We start from the raw sequence: 25372 nt of genomic DNA, 5'->3' as shown, positions 1-25372 counted from the left end.
AGCCGGAGAGGGGTGAGGGTTCCTGCCAGGTTGCCGTGGGAGGAGCGGGGCTGGAGAGGGGCTTCTTGGGTGGTTGCTCCCCCTTCAGCTGTCAAACGCAGGTACCTCCTTCACCAACCTCAAGGAGAGGGGGGAAGGTGAAGACCACCACATTGCCACCTCTTGAAGCAGATGTTTTGGGGACGGAGTTGTCTGTGAGGGCAGAGGAGTATGTGGCAGCTGGAGGCCCCTGGCCAGGTATCTTGGTTTGAGGACACTGAGGGCAGGATCTGCCCTTGGTACAACAGAGTCACAGACCGCTGCAGAGGATGGTTTTTCTCCAATGCAAACCCAGGATACACCACAGCTGTTAAGTTCCTCCCTCACCTTTGGGGGCTGCAGCCCACGGAGAGGAGGATCTCACCAATATTTGCCAGGGGCTGGGGGTTTGCAGGACACAGAGCCACACATTGCTGGCTCACATCTGTCCTCCCCTTGCTGGGGGAGCAGAAAGGCCGAGCTACAGCAACATGCACCCACCCCAACACCAGCCCTGACCTCTGAGAAGAGATATCTCCCTGCTGCCCCCACCATATGGGAGCATCACCTTCCCATTACCGCATCTGACCACTTCTTCAGCTCAAAGTTTAGGATTTAAAAACCCCAGGGAGGATTCCCAGCTGCGGGGGCAGCCCCAGCCCCCCTGCTCGCCGTGCCCTCCGAGGCACAGCCCGCCCAGAGCACCCGGCGTAACACCAGCCAGCGGGAGCCACCTTTATTTGCTGAATTCCCTTCCAAATTTACGACAGTGATCCCAGGTTTGCGTAAGTGTTCACATCATTGGCATTTGCCACCCTGGATGTTTTTAGACACCCACTACAAGGGCACAGGAAGGCTGGCAGCAAGATCTCTGGCTGCAGCGTCCTAGCAGCGGCTGCAGCTCTCGGTGCTGACGGCTAGAGGCTGCTGCTCCCATGCGTCTCTGCCACTGCTGCTGCGCTTGGGGATAAAGATCTTACAGAGTCCCAGAGTCTTCAAACCTTGGAGTTTTGTCAGGTCTCTGGTAAAACGCAGCTTTAGTTTACATGGCCCTATGGGAAGCCCATTTTTTTCCCTGGCTCTTCACAGAACTTCAGAGCAATGCCATTTAGCTACAACTATACCTTTTTTTTCAGTCTTACATCTTAACTTAATCAAGAGTAAAGTGGAAAATTACACCCGGCCACAGAGAAGGGGCTGCTGGCTGTCCCTGCCAGCCCCCTGCCTACCACTGCACCGGCACCCCGTTGAGTCACCTCCGCATCAGCTCTGCCTGCGCCGCAGCACCCTGCTCGACCCTGACTTTGCCCCCGGTGAGTTCACCCCTGCCCTGTTGACCCCTGCCCTGTGGCGCTGCCCTGTGCTGGGGTCCCTTTGTGGCACCCTCCAGAGCAGCTGGGCCATCCCCAGTCCTTCCTCACCCCCATGGCGGAGACCACATTGCTTATTATCTTTTTCCAAGTTTAAATTGTTTTCTACCACAAGTAAAACATTTTAACCAGTCGTTTGGTGTCATTTCACCTTAATTTAACCCGAGGGGATCACAGAACCGTTGTGACTCTCTGGGCTTCCTATCCAGGTCACGCCACGGGCCATCCCGGGTCCTTCCTCGCCCCACGGCGGTGTCTCCAAGGGGGATGCTCAGGGTGAGCAGCGATGGGAGCGGGCGGTGGGGAAAGCCCACGCGCTCGGTTTGCAAAGCACCCTCGAGTTTGTCGCGTCGCTCTCCTGCCGCCCCCCACTCGGAAAGCCACTCCGCAGACACCAACCTGTGTTCGGTGCTGGCTGGGTGCTGCCGGCTGTATCGGCAGGGTCGTCATGGCAACTCTGCCAAACTCTTGCGCGAAGGGTCATGGGAGTGCAGCCGGGAGAGCTGGAGGACTGAGAGTGGAGAGGGACACTGGCAGGACGGGGGCTTGGCCCGTGTGCCCCACGGCGAGCACGAGGGATGGAGCTGGAGCCAGGCTTCTCCGCAGAGCTACATGTTTTCGAGTTAAGGATTATCCAGCAGAATATAAAATGCTGATAAGCAACGAGTGTTTCACCTCTGGTTGGTTTTTTTATATGCGCAGCAGCAGAAGGCTGGAAATGAAAGCTCTGATTACAGTACTGATGGGTAACAGATAAATGAGCCTTGAAAATGTCAGGAAAAAAAGGAGAACCCCCCTGAAAATGCACATCAGAGGTCTCACAAGAGAAATCTGAATAAACCTGACACTAATTCCCTCATCCATTACATTTCTTCCGCAGCCACCCCGAGCAGGGATTGCCATTATGGCCTTGTGGGTGTCTGTGATAATATTCCTTAACGGGTACTTAACCGTGCACATTTCAAGTATAAAACCAAAGTTCTTGTCTCACTCCCATGAGCCAAACGCATTTGTTTATTCTTGTCCTTTTGCTGCATTTTCTGTGCACAACACTGTAGGCTGAATGCTACAAATTCCGAGGGAGGTGGGGACCCTTGGGTGCCTGCAGAGGTTCAGTACAGCTCAGTCTTCCCTGATGGGTGTTTGTCTGCCATCTTCAGTGATTGTAGCACTGACGGCGGCTTAAATGCTGTGGCCGTGCGTGGGTAGGACAGAGGGTGTGAGGGGATGGTGACTACTGGGTAACACATAATTTTCGACTGCAAGCAGGGAACGATATTTCAGATTTGATGTTGAGCACCAGTGAGTACCAGGGAATACAGTAAATAATGAAACTGTAAAGCTGTTTCACCCAGGACTGTCTCTGCTGTGGTCAGTATGGGCAGGGAAGGACAGACCCCTCCTCCTCCGACTTATTCCAAGTGTGAGTGTGACTGAAGGCGAATACTCCGTTTCCCATGACAAGGCTGGGGGTCACGGAGCAGGAGGAGACAACCCCGCTCCCTGGGAAATCAGGTGGAGAAGGAAAATGAGCTGGAGGGAGGGAAGAGGTGCTCCACATCCAACGGACAAGGATGGAGGGAGATCTGTACCATGGGAAATACAAACATGGAATTTCTGGTGCTGGATTAGATGAATTGGGAAGATGGCAGCTGCTGGTGAGCAGGTCCCAGCATCTCCTCCCTGGCTGCAACCCCTAAATCCAGGGATGTAGGAGAGGTGGAACTTACAGAGCCCCCTTTAATCAGGAAAACCAGACAGAAAACTATGGAAGTTGACCAGGTTAGGAAATACTTGTGCGAGAGAAAATAATTCCTGTTATTAAAAATGAGATGAAGATGTTCAGGAAGGATTTATTCACACTCATTCACTAAACACCTTCTGGTTTTGGGCAGAGCCTAAGAATTACCAAAGACAATTGTTCCTGTGTTTTTCTGTGGCCAGTTGTACGGGGCTAGAGTGGGGGACAGGGGTTTGTGGAGGAAATGAGAGAAATCCATGAGGGAGAAGAAAAAATGCTTACAGCAGCCCCAAAACTACAGCCTTAAATTACAGCCAGAACTAGCCCCTTCTATTAATTATTTATCTGGGAAGAAGATGTGTGCGATTCCCATCTACAATTTTCTTAGTCCACGTACAAACATCTGAATTATACTTAATTATTTTGACACTCATTATTATCATTCTGTACCTTTTTGTATTCCAAGGGTACAACCAAATAAATGTAAGTGTACTCTTCTCACAAGAAAGGCAAAATTAGATCATCTTGAAAAGAAGCTGATGATATTTTCAGCTTTATCAGAAAGTTCTTTTGACTCACTGAACTCAAATTTCATTTAAAAACTGTCACTCCCTACAAGAGAAGGAATCTCGTTAATAAGTAAGAAGTGTGGATAATTTTTGTAAAGGGTGTCAGATGTAGAATATATAATTCAGTCAAAGTGTGAGACGTAAACCCAAACTGACCCAGAAGTGCCCTAACTGAACCCTCTTATCCTCTTCCTCTCCCAAGAGCAGTCGTTTCGAGGCACAACATTGAGGTCACTATGAAAAGTAGGGTCAAAATCCAAAATTCATTGATGCAATTCCCCTTGTTCTGGCCTTTCCAGACAAAATTTGGCCTCAAATCTCCTTCTTGGCTTTTTTTTTTTTTTTTAATTGGATTTTCTTTTCACTCTCACATACATTGGTTGCTGCCACCGAGGAGAACCAGCAAAGCATCCTCCATCGGGGAGTGACAGGGCTTCAGTTCTGTTGCTGTTCATACCATTGTTGCTTCAGTTGTCTGGTATTTGATTAAATCTTACATTTATTAAGGCTGAAAGGAAGCTGTTAAATCAGTCAGTGTAAATTATGCTTTAACTTAGCCCATTATCCTGCCAATACAATTCGTTGCAATAGACTTTTAGCTTTCCACTTTCTTCCGCTTTGGACACACCAAAGAGCAAACCAAACAACGGGAGGATGCGCGGGGGAAATGCCCAGAAACACACCATTTGTGGAGCAAGGTCCCATGACATGTGATGCGCCTTCATTTTTTTCAGTTTAGAGAGTAAGATTTGTTTAAATTTTTTAAATAGAGTAAGATTAAAAAAAAAAAAAAACCAACAACCAAAGGACCTCAGTATTCTACATCTGAAACCAATCGTTTTTGCAATGAAAGGAGACAGCTGCTCCAAGCTGAGTTTGCTCTCACAAAGCTTGGGGAATCACCCAAGTGAAATGCCCAAACCAACTGAAAACTGTCAGAATCAATACTTTAAGTTTATTCTGGGAACTTTGTAGAATAAATAGAGAAAAAACATTTAGAGAAACATATGTTGGCATTCTTTAAAGGTGAAGAATGTGACAACAACATACTGTGGAAGTAGGATGCTCAGATGTGTGTTTTATTGCTGCTATATTCAAAAGAAAAGCCAGAGGAAGAGGTGGGAGGGTCTTGGACTCCGACCAAGCCTGTGTCGTGTTTAGCCCGATGAGCACAGAGTGGGTGCAGCACTGAAGGAGCTTCCCCACCGCTCTGTTTTTAAGGAATTATTATTAGCAGGATTTAGGAGGGATTGAAGTGAAAGGTTTGAGATGTAAACTTCACTGGTTGACTTTAGCTTAAGAGGCAGCCTTGTGGGAAAGCATTTCTTTAAAACTCTTCCCTTCTTTTTGTTTGGAGCAGCGCTCTCAAGATAAAAACCAAGTTGGTTTTACACCAAAACAACCTAGAGTAAGAACCCGAGGTTATCTGCAATGTTCAAGCATCTAGATAGTCCTGAAAAGTGCAATGTTAAAGTCCTTGAAGCTGACACTTAGGAGATACCCTCTCCCCATCAGTTTCTGTTGCTGCAGATTTTCAGCTAATTGTCTCTACCTAACTACCTGCAACAAGACTGTTCAAAGGTAGAGTTATGATGTTAAGTTACCCAAAACTGAGAATTATTTACCGCACAGCTGTGGAATGCTTTGCAGGACCCTCAAGATTGTTTTAAAACATGCAGATCACAGCATGAAGGTGGAGGCAGACAAATTTGGCCATACCTGAGCTAATGCCTCACTTCAAGTCCTTAACTGAGGAGTGAATCCAGATGGCAAAATGAATCAGCAGTACCAATTTCCAGTCAAAACATGTGCCAAGTATTTTATTTATCATGGCTTACTGTCACCTGCTGTTAGAATAGGGACTCATCCACATTTATCTTTTGTCCTTTCCAGTTTGCACTGTGCTGGAAAAAAGCAGTATTTCTAGAACAGGGGAAAAGCATCTAAGGAAACAGCCTCAATTATCATAAGAGAAAAGAATGAATGGAACCTGCATTCAGAAATAGTCTGGAGGGCAAAGGAAAGGAGTGACTTACATATATTACATGTACTTGACCAAATTTAACACCAAAAGAACAAATGGTCACAATTTCGCTGTGATCCTTAACTTGATTTATTAATTCAGTTTCGTGGATATGCTTTCTAGCAGTGAATGGTTGATGAGTTGGGGCTTAATTAAAGTAAAGGCAAACCAGAGATTTCATATTTGTAGATTTGCTGTGCAAAGGCCTCAGAAGATCTCTGGCAGTAAAAGCCAGCTGTTAAAAAACTGGAAGGTTAGATTTGCAAGATACCTAAAACAATGTTCCTAAAATATTCAAATTCAGAGGAAAGGCACCATTCATCATGTGTTGATACACGTGAAAGACACATTTTTATAGCCTTAAATCTAGAGCAGCTGTCTGCTCCAGAAATCCAGAGTGATTCAGTGATGCTGGGAAGTGGGGAAGGAGCCCTCATGAGCCTCCTCCAGGGCAGCCTTCTGCCCAGGGGCAGGACAGAGGAGACTGACTGACCAACCTGGTGCTCAAAAGCAGATGAGGAAGGAAGAGCCCATGCAACAATCTCAGCCCAGGTAACATGGGTAAGACAGAGCAGTGCTGTTGCATGAAGGCACTGGTGTCTTTCTGTACATTTTAACTTTTTGAGTAAGTTGTGTTTAAGGCATCTACTTCAAGGAGGCCACAAACCCTCTTTTAAGAAGCCTCTCACTGCTTAAATCTGCACAACAGCATTTCTTGCCTCTGTAAAATGGTAAACTGAATCAAAATCTCATCTAAACTGTGGGAGCAGAGGGAGGAATGGGGACATAGCCAGACAGGGCAACTGCCCGGGCTTTGTTTGCCACAGCAGGTAGGGAGGCATCCTTGAAATCGAATATTAAAACTGCACATGACCGGGTTAATTAGCTGTTGACCAAAGAGCATATGTGGTTGGTTTAGCAGGCCACAAGGAAAGATATGCAGAAAGAACGGCAGCTCTCCTGAGATAAACCAGGCTCCAGAAAACAACACAGGGCTGTGAGAGCCCCAGCGGAATTTACCCCGCACTCCAGCTGAGCTGCAGAACCTGCTCCTGGTGCAGGAAGCTGACAGGGCTCTTCTGAGCTCATAAAATTCCCTCACTAAATCCTTAATCCAGTTGCTAAAAGAATATGCACTCCTATAATAGTCCAGTAAGGTCTTTGATTGTCCACGGGGTGCAATGGATGCCGATATTTAGGGATATTTCAGTCAGATAGGAAAAAAAGAAACCTCAAACTATATTATTCCTATATATCTTCATAATGAGGGAATTTAAACTGTATTTTTCCCCCAAAATAATAATTTAATCCAGACAGGAAATGTAATGCACAAAGACTGGATTTTTCTGTAGGAGTCACTCCTGGAGGCAGAGAGGGACATCAGCCAGCACAGCCTTACCAGAGACAGCCCCTCCCTGTATCCCCGGCCACCGGAGCGGGGCAGATCTGCCTTAGGTCTGCAATTTTCCGCAGGTATGGCTGGGAAGGCTTTCTGGATTAGTGCACACCCTCTTACTTTTGCAGGATTCCTATTAAGGAGACGGTCAGTTTGAAAACTCGGTACATGAGTTAAATGGATGAACGTTTATAAAGATTTTTTGAGTCTCTTCCTTCAAGAAATCTAGTTTTGGAGTATGTTTGAGTTGTAGAAATAAAAATTGCAAAAGGCCTTAAAATTGAAAAATACGTTGATAGATAAATAAAACAAATGCTGAGAACATGGATATAGAAACTTAAGTCACTCAGGACTACAGACTGTGATATATTATGTGATTTTTTAATTTTATGACTCCTAACTCAGAAATTAGAGTCCTTTTAAAATTGACAGATCTAATTAAAATCTGCAGTTTCCATTCTTAGCAAGTAAAATTATATGTACTATAATAAACAAATTCTCTAGTTCTAATAAAAAAAAAATCACTGTTATCTTACTTGCTTTGGTTTTATTCACAAAGGTGTGATTGAAATAATGAGATTATACAAACAGCTATAATCTCCCAGGAGGTGGAAAGAGATTACAGGTAATTCTGAAATCATTTGTAAGGGCACAACATTAAATACTGCTAGAATCAGCCGTACAGCCAGCCATGCTACACTCACATTATTTGTGTTCAATGAAATTCTTTTGTGTTTTCTGTTTTAAAGAAAATACAGATCTCTTGAATGAGTATTAATAATTACCATGTCTTAGTTAAAGACCTTGAAAGAAATCTTTTGAGGTTATAATTATACACAGCCTCAATATGCGTAAGAATTGTTCCTTGTCAAGAGGTGTAGGGAAGAGGTAGGAAAGTTTTGAATAAAGGTCTGGTAATGTCTCGGCGCGAGGCTGTTCCCAGAGAGCTGCCGGGCTGGCCTGGCTCCGAGCGGGAAATGCACAACATTTCCTGCCTTTGTACACGCAGCACCTGCAGAAACGCAGACCGTGGCCCTAACAAACATGTCGTCAGGCTGCAGAATTACAGCCCAGGGCAAATATCCACGAGTGATATTGAGAGCTTGCTTCTGCTCTTTTGAGGCTTATAGCTCAGGAGTGAAATGAATAGTTTTAAGGGCTATTTACAATTTACGATGTATTCTTTAAGTACCTCTTCTTGAATGTTAGGATTGACACAAGTAGTTCTACAATAGTGGAAGTGTTTTTACTTAAATGTTTTTACTTAAAGGAAGTAAGGGAACATTCACAGAACCACGTGCTCTTCCACTGACCGCTCCCACTAGCGGCACAGAGTGGGATATTTGCTCTGGCTATGTGCAAAACACACGCAAGGCTCAAACCTGCGACCGACAGCAGCGGTGCCCTCACTTTTTGGATCAACCCACCTCTGCCAACCTCACTGAACACCTCACAACCTGCCAAGGACGCTGCCACCCTCCAGTCCGGATTCACCCAGGTCTGCCGCAGGGTGTCAGCACCCCAGCCTCCCCTGAGCAGGAAGGGGTGAGGTGTAGCTGCATTTGTAGCATGCTTGGTTCAGAGTGTGATGTAATGAGCAGAGCAAGCCCTAAACAAATGCAGCTACATCTTTGGTGTGGCTCTGTGATAAACTGATCTGAGATGACAGAGTAATTGCAAAGGTGGAGGGATTATTTTCATGTGGGAAGGGAAAATAATTTTGCTGGTGGGGAGGACTCCAACCTTGTATCCAGCGCAGAATTAAAACCATGATCCGAGATGTGATTCTTCCTCTGTAATTCCAAATCCTGCAGGCTTCCTGTAACGTAAGGTCCCGTTACACAGGATTGTGGATAAAATCCAGGGAAAATTTAATACAGACATAACAAACTCCTGAGACATTTATACTACGTTTATTAATTATTCTACTTCAAGATTATCAAGGACTGCCTCAACACATGTGTTTGATCTCTGGGCAATCATGGACCTCCCTGGAGGAGCTGAAGGGACAATACAATGTCCCTGTGGTTGGTGGTTCTTAAATCAGCAGAAATCCCCAACCACCACAAGTTCTGAGCAGGTTTCTCTGGAAACCGAGCGCAGAGCCAGGCAGCAGGTCACATTGCACTTCAGGTGTCCACCCACACACATACAAAAAGGAACATACGAAAGAGGCATAAAACGAGCAGACAGCACTAATATAGACCTAGAAAAGGACCAGGGCCAGTGTGCACACCGAGGAGGGACTCTACACTGACCGTTTTTGGTTGTTTGTGCCAAATCCAAGGAAACAGGATCCTACAGATATTCTTTGTGAAAAGGCAACATGGCACTCAAGTTTTTACTTCAGCTTCATGCCTCCCTTCCCCTCATACCCTTTTATTTTTAATCGCTTCCTTTCCCTTCCTTTTTTTCTTCCACTTTGCCTACTTCCACCCTTTTGCAACAAACCCACATTGCAAGAAGCGCAGTACCGGCATTTGTAGCCTTTGCACGCCCGGGGCATCACACCCTGCCCTGTGCATCGCTCTCACCGTGAGCTCCTCGGAGCAGGACTGTGCCCAGAGGCCACCAGGTCCTGCTCCCAGTTTGCCAGTCCTGCCACCGAGCGAGTTATTATTCTAATAATAACAAATATCCGGAATCGTCTCGTCACTGTCTCTCCCTCATACTACCGAACGACTGTGCCCCGGCCTCAAGCAGCTGCTGGGCTGGGCGGCCTCAGCCCAGCTGTGTGCGGTCACCTCAGCCGGCGGGTCCCTCTGAGGGGACGGTCCCCGCGGCACGGCGGCTCCGGCAGCGCCACACCGACGGTTGCCGGGTTTTATCCGCCTTCCCCGCTGCCTCAGGGAGCGCTTCAGGCTCCACCACAACACAGAGCGACCCCTCCGAGGTGAGCGGAGCCGCGCTGGCGGTAGCGGCGGCGGCTGAGGGTGAGCGCTCGCCTCAGGCGGGCGGAGGACGGGGCGGGGCCTGTGGGGGCGGCGCGCGCCGCCGCGGCGCCGCGCCCAGCCCCGCGCGGTGACGTCAGGGGCGCACGTGGCCCCCGGGCCCGGGTGCGGGCTCGCGCCGCCGCCGCTACCGGCTGAGCTCGCGCCGCCGCTACCCCCCCCCCGCCCCTCGGTTTGTGCCGCAGCGCCATGAGGGTGCAGCTGGAGCGGTGCCGGGGCGAGTGGCGGGAGCTGGAGGAGGAGTTCCGGCAGCTCCAGGTGAGGCGGGAAGGTGTGTGTGTATGTGTGGGGGGGAGGCGGAGGGGCTCCGCGCGCCTCGGTGCGCTGCCGCGGTGCTTCGCCCGGTTTCGCGTCCGCCGCTTCTCTGGCGCTGCCTTCCCCGCCTTGGCTTTGCTGCGTGAGGCGGGGGATGGCGCCGGGCTCCCCCCTCACCCGGGCGCGCAGCCGCAAGGCTGGGGGGGCGGGGGGGGGGGGGTTTGCAGGAGCGGGGTGCGCACCCCAACCCTCCCACCGCTGTCCCCTTCCCCGGCACCCACCCACCCGCCTTGGGGCAGCCTCGGTAAGGAGCTGCCAGGGGTGCGGAGAGGCTCAGCCCCTCCTCGCTGCGCCCAGGAGAGGCCCCGGGTGGGCTCCGCCTGGCTGGGCCACGCGTGTCACGACGGTGCGGGGTGCAGGCCCGGAGCACGCAGCTGTGCGTGGAGGCAGAGCCTTGCACAGCACCCCAAAAACGCTGCTGTGCACCGGTACCCCCGTGGGACACCCCAGACCAAACCACGACCATGACCCGGTACCGGAGGAGACACGGGGACATATGTCCCGCCACCGGAGCAAGGGTGGAAAAAGGGGGACCTGGTGTTTTTGTGCACCCGTGGCGTGGCACAAAGAGGGATGCTGGTAATGCCAGTGCTGCGAGCATCTCCGGGACGGAATTTAATGTCCTATGGAGGGGTTCAAGTGCTGTTTATCCATCTCGCAAAAGTGCGTTGAGGGACAGAAAGACGTCGGAGCAGGGACTGAGAGCTGTTTTTGCAAAATGTTTTTACCTCCAGAAACCTTCCCGTCCCCGTATGTCATCGATGCTGTGCCTGTACATGTGCTTTAAATCTTGAAGCCAGTTTTAAAACACAACCGGCTGTTCTCGCTCTGCATGGCTGTTAGCCTCTTTTAGGCTGTTAAACAGAACGTGCGCTGCAAAAAAAAAAAAGTGTGATTTCCAGATTTAGCTTGTTGTCTTAATTAAAAGTCAGTTCAGGTCGTACGCTTGTTAACAGAAGGAAAAGGTGGTGGTTGGGTGTTGGGGGGGAGCACCAGCTGGCGTGGTTTTGTTGATCACTTCTTTGCTGTGTGCACCAACTGGCCTTCTCGCTGAGTGTGCTGCTTAAGTCTGACCTAAACCACAGCAAAATGTCAGTGACTTATGCCTGCCTCAGTTTCCCCATCTGTAAAAGGAGAGTAGAAATGCTGCTCAGTGGGGTAGCAGCTCCTGGTGACACAAGATATCACTGCCCTGTGGTTAGTATTGTAGAGGTGAAAAGTTGGAATAACATCCATTTTCTGAGAGCTTCAGGGCTCACAGGCAGAGCTTATATCTGAAAGCAGGTTGCAGAAGAGGGGAGCACGGCGCTGTCCTGAGGATGTGACTCTGCTCCAGCTCCGTGAGATGCTGTTGGTGCTTAAATGTGCTTTGGAGGAAGGCTCTGTGCTTCCGGACTGGATTCAAGTCAAACCGTGATGTGTTGGGTTAGAAAACCCAACTGTTTAGTAAGAAAGTACTTCGATGTGGGTATCTGCTCATGCTTGCCCTTGCATGTGGCTTTTTGGACACATCTGTGGCATCTCTTGCTCCTGAGGAGCCTGGTTTTCATGGCCGCAGCTTGACCCTCCTCCACACCTGCATCATCCCCCTTCAGCACCCTTGTCTCTGGCTGGGGATGTGCAGGAGGTGCTGCTTGAATTTCAAAGGAGCTCCTGGATGGTATTTTCCAGGATACTTTGGTCACCTCCACTAAAAGGGTCTCTTGTGCAATACTAGCAGGGAAAAAAAATTGATGATAGGCAGATTTTTTGTGTGTGTGTCAAGAGCAATGCTGGCCCTGTGGGGCAAAATGATCTCTGTGTTTCAATGCACTCCTGCCCTGTCTCATATTTTATAATTGCGTTGTAAGTTCTGGGTCAGGGGCTGTGTCTTCCTTCTGCAGAGGGAGGACCTTAGACTCTGGTTGTAGCTTCTGCCCCCGATGTGCCCACGTGGCACTTGAGGCTATGCTTGTATTTGGGGAGCTCTGACTTGAGGGGCTTCGAAGGGGCTGATGCTGCTGCGCAGCAGCACTGAGCATCCCCTCGGGACAGTGGGGACCCATGGTATCCTGGCTTGCATCAGAAATAGCATGGCCAGCAGGGACAGGGAAGGGATCTTACCCCTGTACTCGGCACTGATGAGGCCGCACCTTGATGAGTGGGTTCAGTTTTGGGCCCCTCACTCCAAAAAGGCCATTGAATGACTCGAGCGTGTTCAGAGAAGGGGAACGAAGCTGGTGCAGGGTCTGGAGCACAGGTCTGATGGGGAGCGGCTGAGGGAACTAGGGGGGTTTAGTCTGGAGAAGAGGAGGCTGAGGGGAGACCTCATGGCCCTCTACAACTCCCTGAAAGGAGGGTGCAGAGAGGGAGGATGAGTCTCTTGACCCAAGGAACAAGCGCCAGGCCAAGAGGGAATGGCCTCAAGCTGCGCCAGGGCAGGGTCAGACTGGCTCTTAGGAAGGATTTCTTTGCAGAAGGGGCTGTTGGGCGTTGGAATGGGCTGCCCAGGGCAGGGGGGGAGTCCCCATCCCTGGAGGGGTTGAAGAGTCGGGTTGACCCAGCGCTGAGGGATCTGGTGGAGTTGGGAACGGTCAGGGTGAGGTTCATGGTTGGACTGGAGGATCTTCAAGGTCTTTTCCAACCCAGATGATTCTGTGAGATGGGGCTGAGGGACATCCAGGTTTGCAAAGCACATCTAACCAGCCACATCTGCAGATTTTTATTTGAGTTGACAGGGCAGTGCTTCATCTCTGGAGCAGCAGCCTGAGAAAGAGCTTGGGGCTGTGAAGCATTGCAGTTTTGGGGTAGGGACATGGGAAAATGCAAGTTGCCCTGCAACACCTTATTAATTTAAACCCTTTGTATGAACATGTAAACCAGATTTTGATTAGGAAAAAGCCCTGCAAGGGCTCTCCGTGAACGTGGTTTGAGTCCTGCAAATGAACAAGGGCTGACCACAAGTAGGACTGTTGCAAGTGCAATAGAAAATAGACCTCGAGGTACCTACAGAAAACATCGAGCAGTTACAGCGTGGGGCTGCCGTGCTGAACTGCTGCCTGCCCTTTGTCTTAGTCTGCGGGCAAATTTCTACTTGCAAACTGGGCAGTTGTGGTCCGGGCGCTGTAAACTTGGGTGCAGAGACAACTCTGATGTCTCGTGCCCAGGAGCAACTTGGGGCAAAAATACTCTTCTCCCTGGTGTACTGGTCTTTTTTTTTTTTTTTTTTTTTTTTTTAAGCACGTGTTGTTTCCTATGCAGAGAGAGTGCTGTGGCCAGACCTGACCTTCCAGCCAGGTATTTGGCCAGTGTTATACGTCTTAATGTAAAGGCAGTGCCAAGCTTCCTGCGCTGCTGGTGGGTCCCCTTTGTAAGCAGTCACCTCTCTTGATGAATAAATAATTTCACTACTAGCAATGTTGTGTTCTTCTAAATACCAGTGTGGTTTTGAAATCATTATCCTGATGCTTTTGGGTAGTGGTAGAATTTACCAGCTCTTAATTCACCTGTTCGTGTTTCCAATAAATACTTGAACACTTTTTTGGCAAAAAGCTTCTTACCTTTGAACCAGCCTTTTAAAAGACGCTGTTGCATGACATCTAGAGAACAGAACGAGTTACTGTGTGATCCAGGGAGCCCCAAAGTCCTGCCCGTGCTAGGCAAAGCCAAACCAATCCTGAAGCAATGAGAGCTGCAGTGCCTGGACATGGTTAGTTTGGTTATTAAGGTTTTTAAATTGGATACCAGAGCTTGTTTTGTGTTGCTCCTGTAAATAATGAACAGCTAACAGCTGGGTCCTGACAAGGAGGAGAGCAAAGATTTGTTTTGTATGGTTTTACCACCATGTTTATGGTCTGGGAAAACCAGTGGTAATTTTCTGATGTGCTGGTAGATAAAGCAGCCATGCAAATAGCCATTTAACCCGCGCCTTCTCTTGGCACTACCTCTGCAAACTCGGTTTTCCAAGTTATTATAGATCTTTAAATTTGCCCAGAGGGCATTGCTTGGTGTCTGGTTAGTGCTTCCTGAGGTCTCCCTGCACTTGGGAAGGTGGTGAAATCATTGCAAAGGGTGGAACAGCAGAACACGTTTATTCCTGAGCAGAGGGAGGGGTGTGAGAGCAGAGGCACCTCTCAGTGGACTTGCAGTTGCTTAGGACATCCTCGTTATAGCCAGTCAAACACTAATTGTGGACTTCAGGGGATCAGTAAAGTAGTTCCTCTCAAGGAGCATCATCTAATGCCACAGGGAGGGGACGGGTTAAGCTATTAAACCAGAGTATGGGGCAGTGGGTTGCTTGAACATCTGGGGTCAAGATGGCAGTGGTGGCCAGGAGGCATCTAAACCCTGAGGCGTGGATTTGTGGCTGGTTTTGTGTCTCTTTTTTTTTTTTTTTTTTTTCCCCCTTCCCCTCTGGGTCGTCATCTTTCTTTCTTCTTTTTTCCCATATTTAATCTGGCTGTGAAATCAGAGATCCTGTTCTGTGATTTAGCCACCCATTTGATAGGAACAGATTGGGATCAAACGGAGGATTAGGGCTTCGTTACAGGGTGAGATGGAACGAGGAACTTCTGAATGGGAAAGCTTGTTAGAAAGTGGAGATTAAATGAGTGCAGAGGACGCTCTTTAGTTTGCAGGAACTTCATCAATGTCCATTTAAGCTGTGTTGGATCTGCACTGGTTTAACATCATCCCCTCCTTGGTTGTTTGCAGGGGTGCCCGCTGACTCCCAAAAACCAGGGTTTTGCTTTCTTCCTTCAGAGATGAGGACCAAATACAATGTGTAACCTAGAAGGGTTCTTCCTACCAATCATCTCCTCTTCTCCTGCAGGAAACACACAAAGTTTACAGGCAGAAACTGGAAGAAGTCACCAGCTTGCAGACAGCCTGCAGCAGCTCCATACGCCGGCAGAAGAAGACACTAAAGGATCTGAAGCACACCCTGCAACGGTAACGGGAGACCTGGAGGGTGGAGGAGGCAGAGATAGGATGTTTCTCCTTCCCAAAGGGCTGAAATGTTTGGATTTTTAGTGTTTTAGTAAGCAATCTGTGTTGCGGTGGTAATTTTGCTCCATATTATTCTTGAGTCGCCTCCACAGCCATGTTCATAACTGCGTGAGAGATGGAGTCCTGAAAATAAAGATGATCTTTGAGGGAGCCTGTGTGGGTTTGTATCCTTGTAGTATGTGCCATACACGGCAGGACCGTACAGCTTTTGGTCCCTGTGTTTTGCTAGGTGAGCAAAGCTTTGCTCCATAAGCTGTCCTGGAAGAGCAGCATCAATTCTTGAACCTGAAGGTGTAACTTGCTCCTGGGTGGATTTACAGGAGGGAACTGTCTCTGGCTGCTCAGCTGATCCCCAGGAGCCACAGGCTAAATTCCTTGTGTGCAGGTCTGAATACACCACCTCTGACGCCACGGGTTGCTAATGCTGCTGTGCACTGCTCTCTGTTTTACATTAATTGGTAAAACCACAGTTTGTCAGTAAATCATCAGCTGTGTGGTTTGTTACATCCTGAAATATTTCATGCCTGGAGAGCTGCAGCTTCTGCAAGGGCAGTGCCTGAAACCGTGCACAAAGTTCCCAAAGTGGAAGGAGTTCCTGCAAAAAAGCACAATATTCTTTTAAGTGCTCTGCTAGGGAAGAAGTACGGGATCCTGTCACTGAGCTGAGATTAAAAGAGAAGCTGATTTATAAACCAGCCAGTTGAAATAACCTACAACAGCATAAACCAGGCAGTGAAATAAAATCATGGTAAGCCAAAGGGTGCTGCAGAAATACAGGAGCAAAGTGTGCAGTGGCATTGACTCAACACAGTTAGCTTTTTAACAGCATGGGTTTTATGACAATGTTATTTTCCTGTAAATAAAAAGGAGGTAAAAATATGAACAGGAATATCTTGTTTCTGTGTTCTTGCAGGTGCAAGCCCAGAGCGAGTCCTGAAGAGTTTGCTCTCATTCAGGAGATCAGCACCCAGATCAAGGAGAGGCAAAATGCCTTCTTTGACATGGAAGCCTACTTGCCGAAGAAGAATGGGTATGTGCTTTGCTGGGGAGGCGTGTGCTCCAGGAAAGCTGAATTTAAGTGTTCGCAGCGGTGTTGTTCCCGAAGGATAATGTGCATGTTGAAGAAATACATGTAAAACTGGATTAGTCATAAATCTCTTGCTGAGCTGCTGTGTCAGTTTTACACAGAATTCATTAGCTGGAAGTGTATGTAAATGTACTGCGTGTAGGCAGTGCAGGTTTTTTTATTAAAATAAAAGTAACCCTGCATTGGCAAAAGATCTTGCAATTCACTGTTTCACATTGATATTTTCCTGTGCTAATTTTTTAAAGACTAAATCATCACAAGAATTTTCTTTCTTTTTTTATAATAGTGTTTTCAACTGACTTTAAATTTATACTTTGCTTCAAGTGGGGTTGCTAGGACAGATTTCTTTCACTTGTCAAAGGCTGTGTGATGCTGCAGCCCCTTGGAAGTTTCTATCAGAAAATTTTCTTCCGATTTCTCCCCGTTATTTTTGGGTTTGGACAGTACACACTACATATCTCACTCTTAGACTTCAGCGCAGAAAAGGGACCAGGAAAATAAGCTTTTTTTCTAACTTCTTGGAAACACTGACCAATCTTTACACGTTTAAATCCTCATCTGTAGTCTATCTCTCCAGTTTGCCTTAATTAAAAACCTACAGCAAATGTGGTTTTGGCAGATACACTGGTCTCTTCAGCTCCAATGTGGGTCATCTTGTGGTGTTCAAATAAAACTTACTTGGGTCTGCTCTTGGTTTTTGTCTTCCAGCTTATACTTAAATCTGGTGCTGGGAAATGTGAATGTGACTCTCCTGAGTAACCAAGCAAAGTAAGTGAGCATTTCCACATGTGTGAATTTGGGTTTCTCTGGGGCCGGCTGTGGATGTGGACTGAAGTCCAGAGATGGGAATGGGTTTCTCTGAGATCTGATAAAAAATGAAACATCGAGGGTGGGCAGGTTGGACCATGACCTGATACTTTATGTAGCTCTGATGGATTCTGTTCATCACTTGCCTTTAAGCAAGAAACGAGCTCTTGTGGACTTAAGCCGTTGTCTCGCAGTGCAATGGCTGTGCAGCCTGGACAGACCCTGCAGGCAGAATGCTGCCTTTCACTGCTGTCCGCTGGTTTTCTAAATGTTTCAGGCAAAACCCCTGTCTCCGGGCTTGGCATGTGGATTTGTATCTGGTTTGAAACAAGTGAAGCCACGTTCCAGTAAACCACCAGACTTGTGTCTGTAAGCAGCGGCTGTTCTCTTCCAGGTTCGCCTACAAGGATGAGTATGAGAAATTCAAACTTTATCTGACGATAATCTTGTTGCTCGGAGCCGTAGCCTGCAGGTTTATTCTCCACTACAGGTAATCCTTTTTAATTTTAATAAAGTATTTTGAATAAAAACGTGCTGGGTTTGAACTGTGTTCTCTTCTGTTAAGGACAGTGAGAGAGGCTCTGGCAATGTTTAGGCTTTGAACAGTTGGACAGCAGGGACAGCTTTTACACCTCTTCTTTGACACTGGCAGGACCTGTACTTTAGCTACTCACTTTTCCTAGTTTAACTTCTTTTTGGAGCCTCTTGTAACTAAGAGAAGTGTCTGAGCACCAACAAGCTTCCACTATTCAGTTTTGCTTAAAAAACAGGAAGATGCTGGAGCCGGGCACTTCCACAGAGACCTCAGTGGGTCTGGGTGAATGCAGGATCATACCAGGGAATGATGCTGCCTTATACAGATGCTGCCCCAAATACTCTTGGCCTCAGGGGTTTGCAAATGGCAAAATAAAGTTGGGGTTTTTTTCCCTCCCAGAGGGTAATGCTCTTCTGCTCTTCTAGTTGATTGGATTTATATAGATCTCATGGAATCTACTCATTGAATTAGCCTGGAAATGCCTTTCTAAATTGGATCATCCACTGCTTCCATGGTGCTTTCCTTCAGAAGGAATTAATGTCATCTCTGCATACCTGCTTATCGGCTCAAGATCTGCAGTGTTATATCACGGGGCACTTCCCAGAGGAAAGGACTCGGAGCCTGGCGGTGCTGCTGACATCTGCAGTTCCGCATGTGGATTAGGGATGTTCAGGACTGGAGCTTTGTGTCTGTGGCCTCACTTGGGCAGGTTTCCATCTGCCCAAGGGGAGGAGGAAAAATACGGATTTTTTTTTTTTAATGTGTCTTTGTTTAATCTAACAGGATTTTTTTTTTTTGCTGTGTTTTTTCTACCACAGGGTGACAGATGAAGTGTTTAACTTTCTGTTAGTGTGGTATTACTGCACGCTGACGATACGGGAAAGCATTCTCATTAGCAATGGATCAAGGTACTGTGCCACCTGCAAAACTATTTAAAGCATGAAATGTCCTTAAAAGAAAAACAAGCAGTAAAAGGTGATTCAGTTTGGCACTGAAGCTCAGCAAATCCAGGATGCTGATACCTCTATGCAGGGTCTGTTGTCTCTGTCCTTCTCCATGATCACTTCCAAGAGCAGATGTGGCCACCTGAGGTTTGGGGAGGGAGGAGAAGGTGTAGTTCCTAAAAGTCCATAAGTTCTTGGTGCAAAGCGTTGGGTGTTTTTGGTAGCTATGGGTTAGCTGTAGATGTGCTCTCGGGTGTAAGCGTGTGTGTGTGTTTGGTGAAAGGACCAACCTGAGGTACTGGCTCTACACCCTCTGGTTAGCGTGGCTGCCCCGCGGGTCACTGCCACATCTTGTGATATGTGTGACTAAATCACAGTTGTATTAAAGGAAAGTTGGCGATTAGGGGGTAACTGTGTAAAGAGAAGTTAACTGAAGGATGATCCTTACTCCAAGCTCTCATTTCTTTATGGCACCCTTAGTAGGATCCGAAGGCAGGGTGGTGAGGTCCTGCTGGCGAGTCACTCCTGGAGTATCTCCCTTAGGTCTGGGTCAAGAAGTTGCTTGAGTTTGTGCTTGTGTGGAACCTGGAGTCTGGTGTTAAGATTTTACAATAACCTGATGGCTGCACGTCCCCACTTTTCATCATCCAGATAGGCTGGTGCAGGAAACCGCAGCAGTCGCCGCGTCTCTTCCCACGTGTGTCGGTTTGCTGCGGGGTGAGTGGCGGCTGCTGCTGCAATGTTTGCAGCTCCCTGTTGCATTAATTAATTGGGCTTCTAACTTGTCTCGTTTGCCACCTTTTGAGCAGTCAGCATTGTGTTAGCCCAGCTTCCCACAAGCATTCGTGCTCTGAATGCTGCACAGAGAACTGGTATGCTCCCTTGTAGTGGTGCTTATACAGGGTGGGAAAATCAGGGCATTCCTGCTTTGCCCAGGGGCAAAATCTTAAAAACTGATTTCTGGGAGCTGCTTGAGGACACAGTTCCCAGTGCAGACTGCAGGGAGCAGGGATGAAGCAGTCTCTTCTTCTGAAAGCACGGCTGTCCCCAGGGCTTCTGTGAGTGTGATGTCTTGTTTTGGGGTGCTTTCCAGAGAGGGGGAATCGCTGTGGGGCCAGAGACAAAGAGGAAAAAACAAAGCATGGGGATGTAAAGTTGCTTGCCTGAGGCCAGCAGAGAAACCTCTGAGCCTGGGCTCACTACATCCACTGAGGTTGGTCACAGCAAGGCGGGTGCTGTCTTGTGTTAGAGGTCACACACCTTTGGTTGGAAATGCCCCAAATGAACTCACCGTGTTGGCTTAGCTTCCAAAGCAGCGCCGTCCCTGGGGGAGCTCTTCACTTCTTGATTCTGCCTCACTACGACCCTTGCTCGCTTCACTGTGATTTTTCTGAGCTTTCTGCAGCGTTCGTGTCTGAAAGAAACAGCCACCTCATAGGAAGGACTTGGAAACATCACTTATTTGCATGGCATGGAAAAAAAAAAGGGTGTGTGGGCTGAAACTTGTGCATCATTAGTCACTGCGGTACCTTGGGCTGCAGCGACTGCTGCTTCTTGCTGTGCTGGAGAGCTCGTGGGAGCACACGAGATGTGTCCGGGTCCTGAGCCTCCCTCCAGCAGTCGTGGATTCATGCCCCAGCTAAGCCATATCACCAGGACAGTGTTCCACAGCACCCCTTTTGCTTGAGTTGGGCCATCTATTTTGTTCCCTGTCCCTCTTCCTCCCCCAAGTCAGGATCATTTTTTGTCTGTAAAACCAGACTTATAATGCTAAAATCCATGTTTCTTGTCTAACTGCCATGTTTCTTCTGTTCAGGATCAAAGGCTGGTGGGTGTCTCATCACTACGTCTCCACATTCCTGTCTGGAGTAATGTTAACGTGGTGAGTCTGCTCTTGCCTGCTTTTGCATCATCTGAGTGTTTAAATCCAGTGTGGACACATGGGCACGTGGTGAAGCATCAGACTTCAATATTTATCTGATGTTACAGATGTTTTCAGTGATAAATACAACAGTGCAAGTTTGTATTTACACTGCTGATTTAAAAAAAGAAAGAAACCCAAACCCTGAGCTGTAGTTGTGCTGGTGGTAGCAAAATCTCCGAAAGTCTCCTGAGTTCTGTCTCTGTGTAATGAAGCAAACAAGCAGCAGTTTGCTTGAGAGGGAGGACAACACAGAATAAATGTTTGGTGCTTTTACTGAACCAAGACTACAAACCAAGTCTAAAGCCAAAAATGCAAGTTGCCTTCCCACGGATGGTGGTGTTGGTCAGAGAATGCAGCGATGCAGCCTGCCTATGGCCCCTGTGCAGCCTGTCTCAACTTTGGCATGAACTGATTAGTTAATCATTAAAAATTGTTTTAAAACAACAAATATTTCTGCTCCTGAATCTGTAAGGGAATGACATAGTGGCTGGAGCAGAAGGTCCTCTGTCTGTCCTGAACTACCCTTAGGATAAGGAGCACAACCACCCCCTGCTCCACTGCTTGGATTCTTGATGCAGACACTGCTGAATGGCTTTGATTCTGCCTGGAGAAAACTGTGATAAGAAAATGAATAAGAGGGGGAAGCATTTATATGTGTGGGAGAGGGGAAACCTGATCAGCGAGAGCGTTTCCTCCACGCCAGAGTTGTAATGTGTGGCTGTAGCACCCTCTGGGCTCCCAGTGGGGGGGAGCGGGCTGGGGACCAGCTGCTTGCTTCGTTTGCTAATGGGGTCTGGCTCGGTGGTGAAGGGGAAGGGCACTGCATCATACACTTTTTATCAAATAGACCTCCTTTGTATTTTGCTTTCAGGCCAGATGGACTCATGTATCAAATGTTTCGCAGTCAATTTTTAGCATTTTCAATATTTCAGAGTGAGTATATCTTACCTTGCTAATTCATGGGATAAAATAGTTTTGTATCTTATGTGCTTAGAAGAAAAGACTTTTGTTTGGTAAATATTGGAGTATTAAACTGTAGGAATATAAAGACTACATACAAAATGCAATGTACAAATATAAACTAATTAAATGCTAGTGGATTAAACATTATTAAAATAGTTTGATACATTTATCATACTTCTGAATAGCCAATGCAGTGATGTTTTATCTCCTCCAGGTTGCGTTCAGTTCCTACAGTATTATTATCAAAGGGGCTGCCTTTATAGACTCCGTGCTTTGGGGGAGAGAAACCACTTGGACCTTACAGTAGGTGAGGTTTTCTGCAGTACTTTCTTTGTGAAGTTTTTGCACGGGTTTTAGACGCGGTGATGGGGAGAGGGCTGTGTGGCCTTCCGAGAGCGAGCTTTGCAGAGCTGCCACCCCCTCCTCTGCTGCCTGTGTCCTAAGGCAGGAAGGGCAGCAAGGCTTTTATCCCCTTCTTTGGGTCGGGAGGAGAAGACTCTGATCTCCATCAGCTCTTGAGAGGGTTAAAATGGAGGTTTTGGTTCTCCCCATCTTCATTGTCCTCCCGTCACCACACCTTCAAGTATCTATTTTAAATTGGTTGGTTGTTGCAGAGCAGGGTGGGAATAGCCCTTAGGAGGTGGTCTGGGCAGGGAGGACTGCAGCTCCAGTCCTGGCTCTTCTCTGCTCACTCTGTCTCTTCTGTCAACCTTTTTCAGAAGGATTTCAGTCCTGGATGTGGCGGGGGCTGACGTTTCTCCTTCCCTTCTTGTTCTTTGGGCACGTAAGTTGGGCAATCCCATTCCTCCTTCCGGTGCAGGGCCAGGGAGGGTCTGCCACTGCGGTTGAAGCACCATAAAAAGGTGCTTTGGATCACACATACCCGTGGCAAATGTTTCTAAGGTTGAGGGTTTTTTGCTAGTAATGAAATTGCCTTTTTTTTTTTTTCCCCTTTGTAGTTCTGGCAGCTATATAATGCAATCACGCTTTTTGGATTGTCAAGGCATAAGGAGTGCAAAGAATGGCAGGTGGGTGTTGGTTCTGCTCAGAAAAAGCACAGAGCAGGGGAAGAGGGGGTGTTTAACCACATCCTTAGATATTTGGGCATCTGACCCCATCTAAATATCTCAGGATGATGTGGCACAGAGCCTATACAAGAGAACTCAAAATAAATGTGAGTTACTGTAGGGAAATTTGCACCCACGGGTGACCACACAAACTGAAAGGCAGAGCGTGTAGGGGGAAGAAAATATGTATGGGTAAATAACTCTCCATATTGTTCGAGTGTATGGGCATTTAGTAACAGTGCCTGCTGAGTTGCTGGTGGTTGTTATGGCTGATCCATGGGTTACACATACAAAAATATGATGACGAAAAAAATTATGGCAGTGAGTCACTTTAAAAACGTATCATCTGCTTTGTTTCCCCACTTTTAGGGATCTTTCCACTTGTTTTCTCAGTTGCTGTCACCCATCAAACATGTCTATTTATTTTCCAGCTATACAATTGCTCCTGTAGATCCAGACTGGACCACATCACACGTGTAGTGGTGCAGATAATCTGATGGTCTTTATTTTGGTCAGATCTTGCTGTAACTCACGTGCTCACTTTGTCCAGGAGGAACACACCTTCCCACAGAAACATGTTATTGCACAATGAACATGCTTGTGCCATGTTAACTGGACTTAATGATTTTATTTTTACTGTCTGGTAGAGTCCAGCAGTGTTAAATATAATCCATGTTGTAATATTAAGAAGTCATAAATGCTACTGAAATGATCATGATAAAAATATACTTCCTGTTAACCCACACAGCTGGATGTATTTGGCTATGATTGTCTCTCCTTGGATCTCTGTGCTAACGGATCCATGGACTTGCCAACCAAGCCCCACCAGAGCTCACTTAAATGTGGCCAAAGCAGTACCCTCAGCTCTCACCTTTTCTTCCTTTTATTTTTCTCCTCCCCTCTCAGGTTTTTGTGTTGGCTTTCACGTTTCTGCTGCTCTTCCTTGGGAACTTCCTCACTACTCTCAAAGTGGTGCACACTAAACTCCAGAAAAACAAAGACAAAATGAAGAAGCTGTGAACTCCCCCTCCTCAACGTGCTGGCTGCCATCCTTCTGCCCGCAGCAGGCGCTGGGTTTGGGACGGATCCTGCTAAACCCCAGCTACACCATGGACGGGCTTGGAAGGACTCGTCCGTCCCCATGTTTGGTGAAGGATATGGACTCTGCCAGCACAGACTCAGTATTAACACAAGCATGGCTCTCCAGTCCGCAGTCCTGCTATTTATGTATATTTAATACAAAACGTGTTTGCTTTTTGTTTGTTTTTTTTTTTTCTGTATACAGAGCAGCATGTACCTGCCCAGTAAAGCATTGGGAGAATGTGGGATCTACTGTAATTCCAATTCTGGAATGATATTTAACACTTTCGTGTTTTATTATTTAAATTCTGGGTATTGGATTTGCGAAGGTTTATGAACACTCCAGGCTGATCAGTAGCACAGAGCGAATGCTGGTTTTTAAAGGCATTTGTTTAGGGCATATTTTCAGTGGCAATACTAACCTGTGTGTACTGTGAAAAAAAAAAAAAAAGCCCATCTTTGTACCGTACTGCTGCTATATACACTTTTAAAAAGCTATTTAAAGAAGAGAAATCCTCTTTTGAAAACAAAACCAAGCAAGCAAAAGCAGTTTTTAAATGGCAGGGAAGTCTGCTAGCCCTCTTCCAGGGAGACCAGGTCATCTGTCCAGGCCTGGAACAGACCCAAAATAAACCATTCAATATGCAGCTGCTTCAGCCCCTTTTTAATAACGAATACACTGCCCTTCAGGTTGGTTGGTTGACACACCATTTCTCCTTAAAATGGCCTTAATCGGTGGCAGTAAGTGCAGTTGCACTTTGGTTTCTGTTTTCAGTATTTTTTGCTCCCAGTGCCGTTCCAGAAAGTGTAGGAAAGGCTCAGCAGAAATATTAAATACTTTCTTTAGATGCTGCACTTGTACTAATTAAGAGAATGTAAACAGTCGTTCAGGAGGATGGCAGAGGACAAATACTCACTGCTATCCTGCTTAACTCCTTGTGCTGCTTGAACTTAACCTTACTCATTCAAATAAGCTTGTTTTGGGTGCTGTAACATCCATACCTCCTAAGGCCAGCTGCAGTATTGTGAGCCGCTTTAGGCAGGGTCTTTCCCAACGGTGAAAGCTTCCTTTGAGCTAGTACAAAGCCCAAATTGGGCATATGCTTTGGCAGAGTGTGATCAGAAAATGATGCCCTTCTCCCAGTAAGTGTGCTCATGAAGAAATATATATATATATGCACTACAGACTTGAAATGGTTTTGTCAGTTCTTCTGTTGCTGCGACGCTAGCAAAATTACCTTTACAGCATCACTGTCCTGTGGGCATGAACAATAAATTGCAATTTGCATATTTTGAACAACTATCACGCTAACTGGGCTGTATCTTGCTACGTTAACTTCTGACGTTTGCACACCCTGTGAGGTTTTTTTAAAATCCTTTGAACTCTCCATTTATGAAATGTAAATTGTTTTATTTTGAGAGCGATGCTGGAACCTGCTGGATCCGAGCAGTGGACCTGGTTCTCCAGGGGTGGGGAGCTCTGCACGTGGCGAGTAACTTGAGTTCTGCAGCATGAGAAACTCAGATTAAAAAAAGCAAGATTCCCGCCGTGGAGCTGAGGGTGCAACTTCCTGCACGTTGATGTTTCAGTTTTGT

At 47.2% G+C, this 25372-nt stretch overlaps 1 protein-coding gene across 2 annotated transcripts; it reads left to right on the top strand.

Moving 5' to 3' along the window:
• The first annotated feature begins 10168 nt into the window (after window positions 1-10168).
• On the top strand, window positions 10169-25076 carry TMEM120B (transmembrane protein 120B). 2 transcript variants are annotated; one of them, XM_074843873.1, is made up of 12 exons: window positions 10169-10326; window positions 15194-15312; window positions 16283-16399; window positions 17165-17224; window positions 17658-17753; window positions 18617-18706; window positions 20559-20624; window positions 21538-21599; window positions 21844-21936; window positions 22349-22413; window positions 22589-22657; window positions 23603-25076. In XM_074843873.1, the coding sequence occupies exons 1-12, from the start codon at window positions 10258-10260 to the stop codon at window positions 23714-23716; spliced, it is 1020 nt and encodes a 339-aa protein (XP_074699974.1). In that variant the 5' UTR covers window positions 10169-10257; the 3' UTR covers window positions 23717-25076. The 2 variants fall into 2 exon arrangements, with proteins under 2 accessions (XP_074699974.1, XP_074699975.1); XM_074843874.1 differs by having other exon boundaries at window positions 22589-22661.
• Window positions 25077-25372: the final 296 nt, after the last annotated feature.

This window comes from Strix aluco, chromosome 18 (genome assembly GCF_031877795.1).
Source record: "Strix aluco isolate bStrAlu1 chromosome 18, bStrAlu1.hap1, whole genome shotgun sequence".
Taxonomy (NCBI): domain Eukaryota; kingdom Metazoa; phylum Chordata; class Aves; order Strigiformes; family Strigidae; genus Strix; species Strix aluco.
This window is presented reverse-complemented; position numbering and strand designations above follow the sequence as displayed.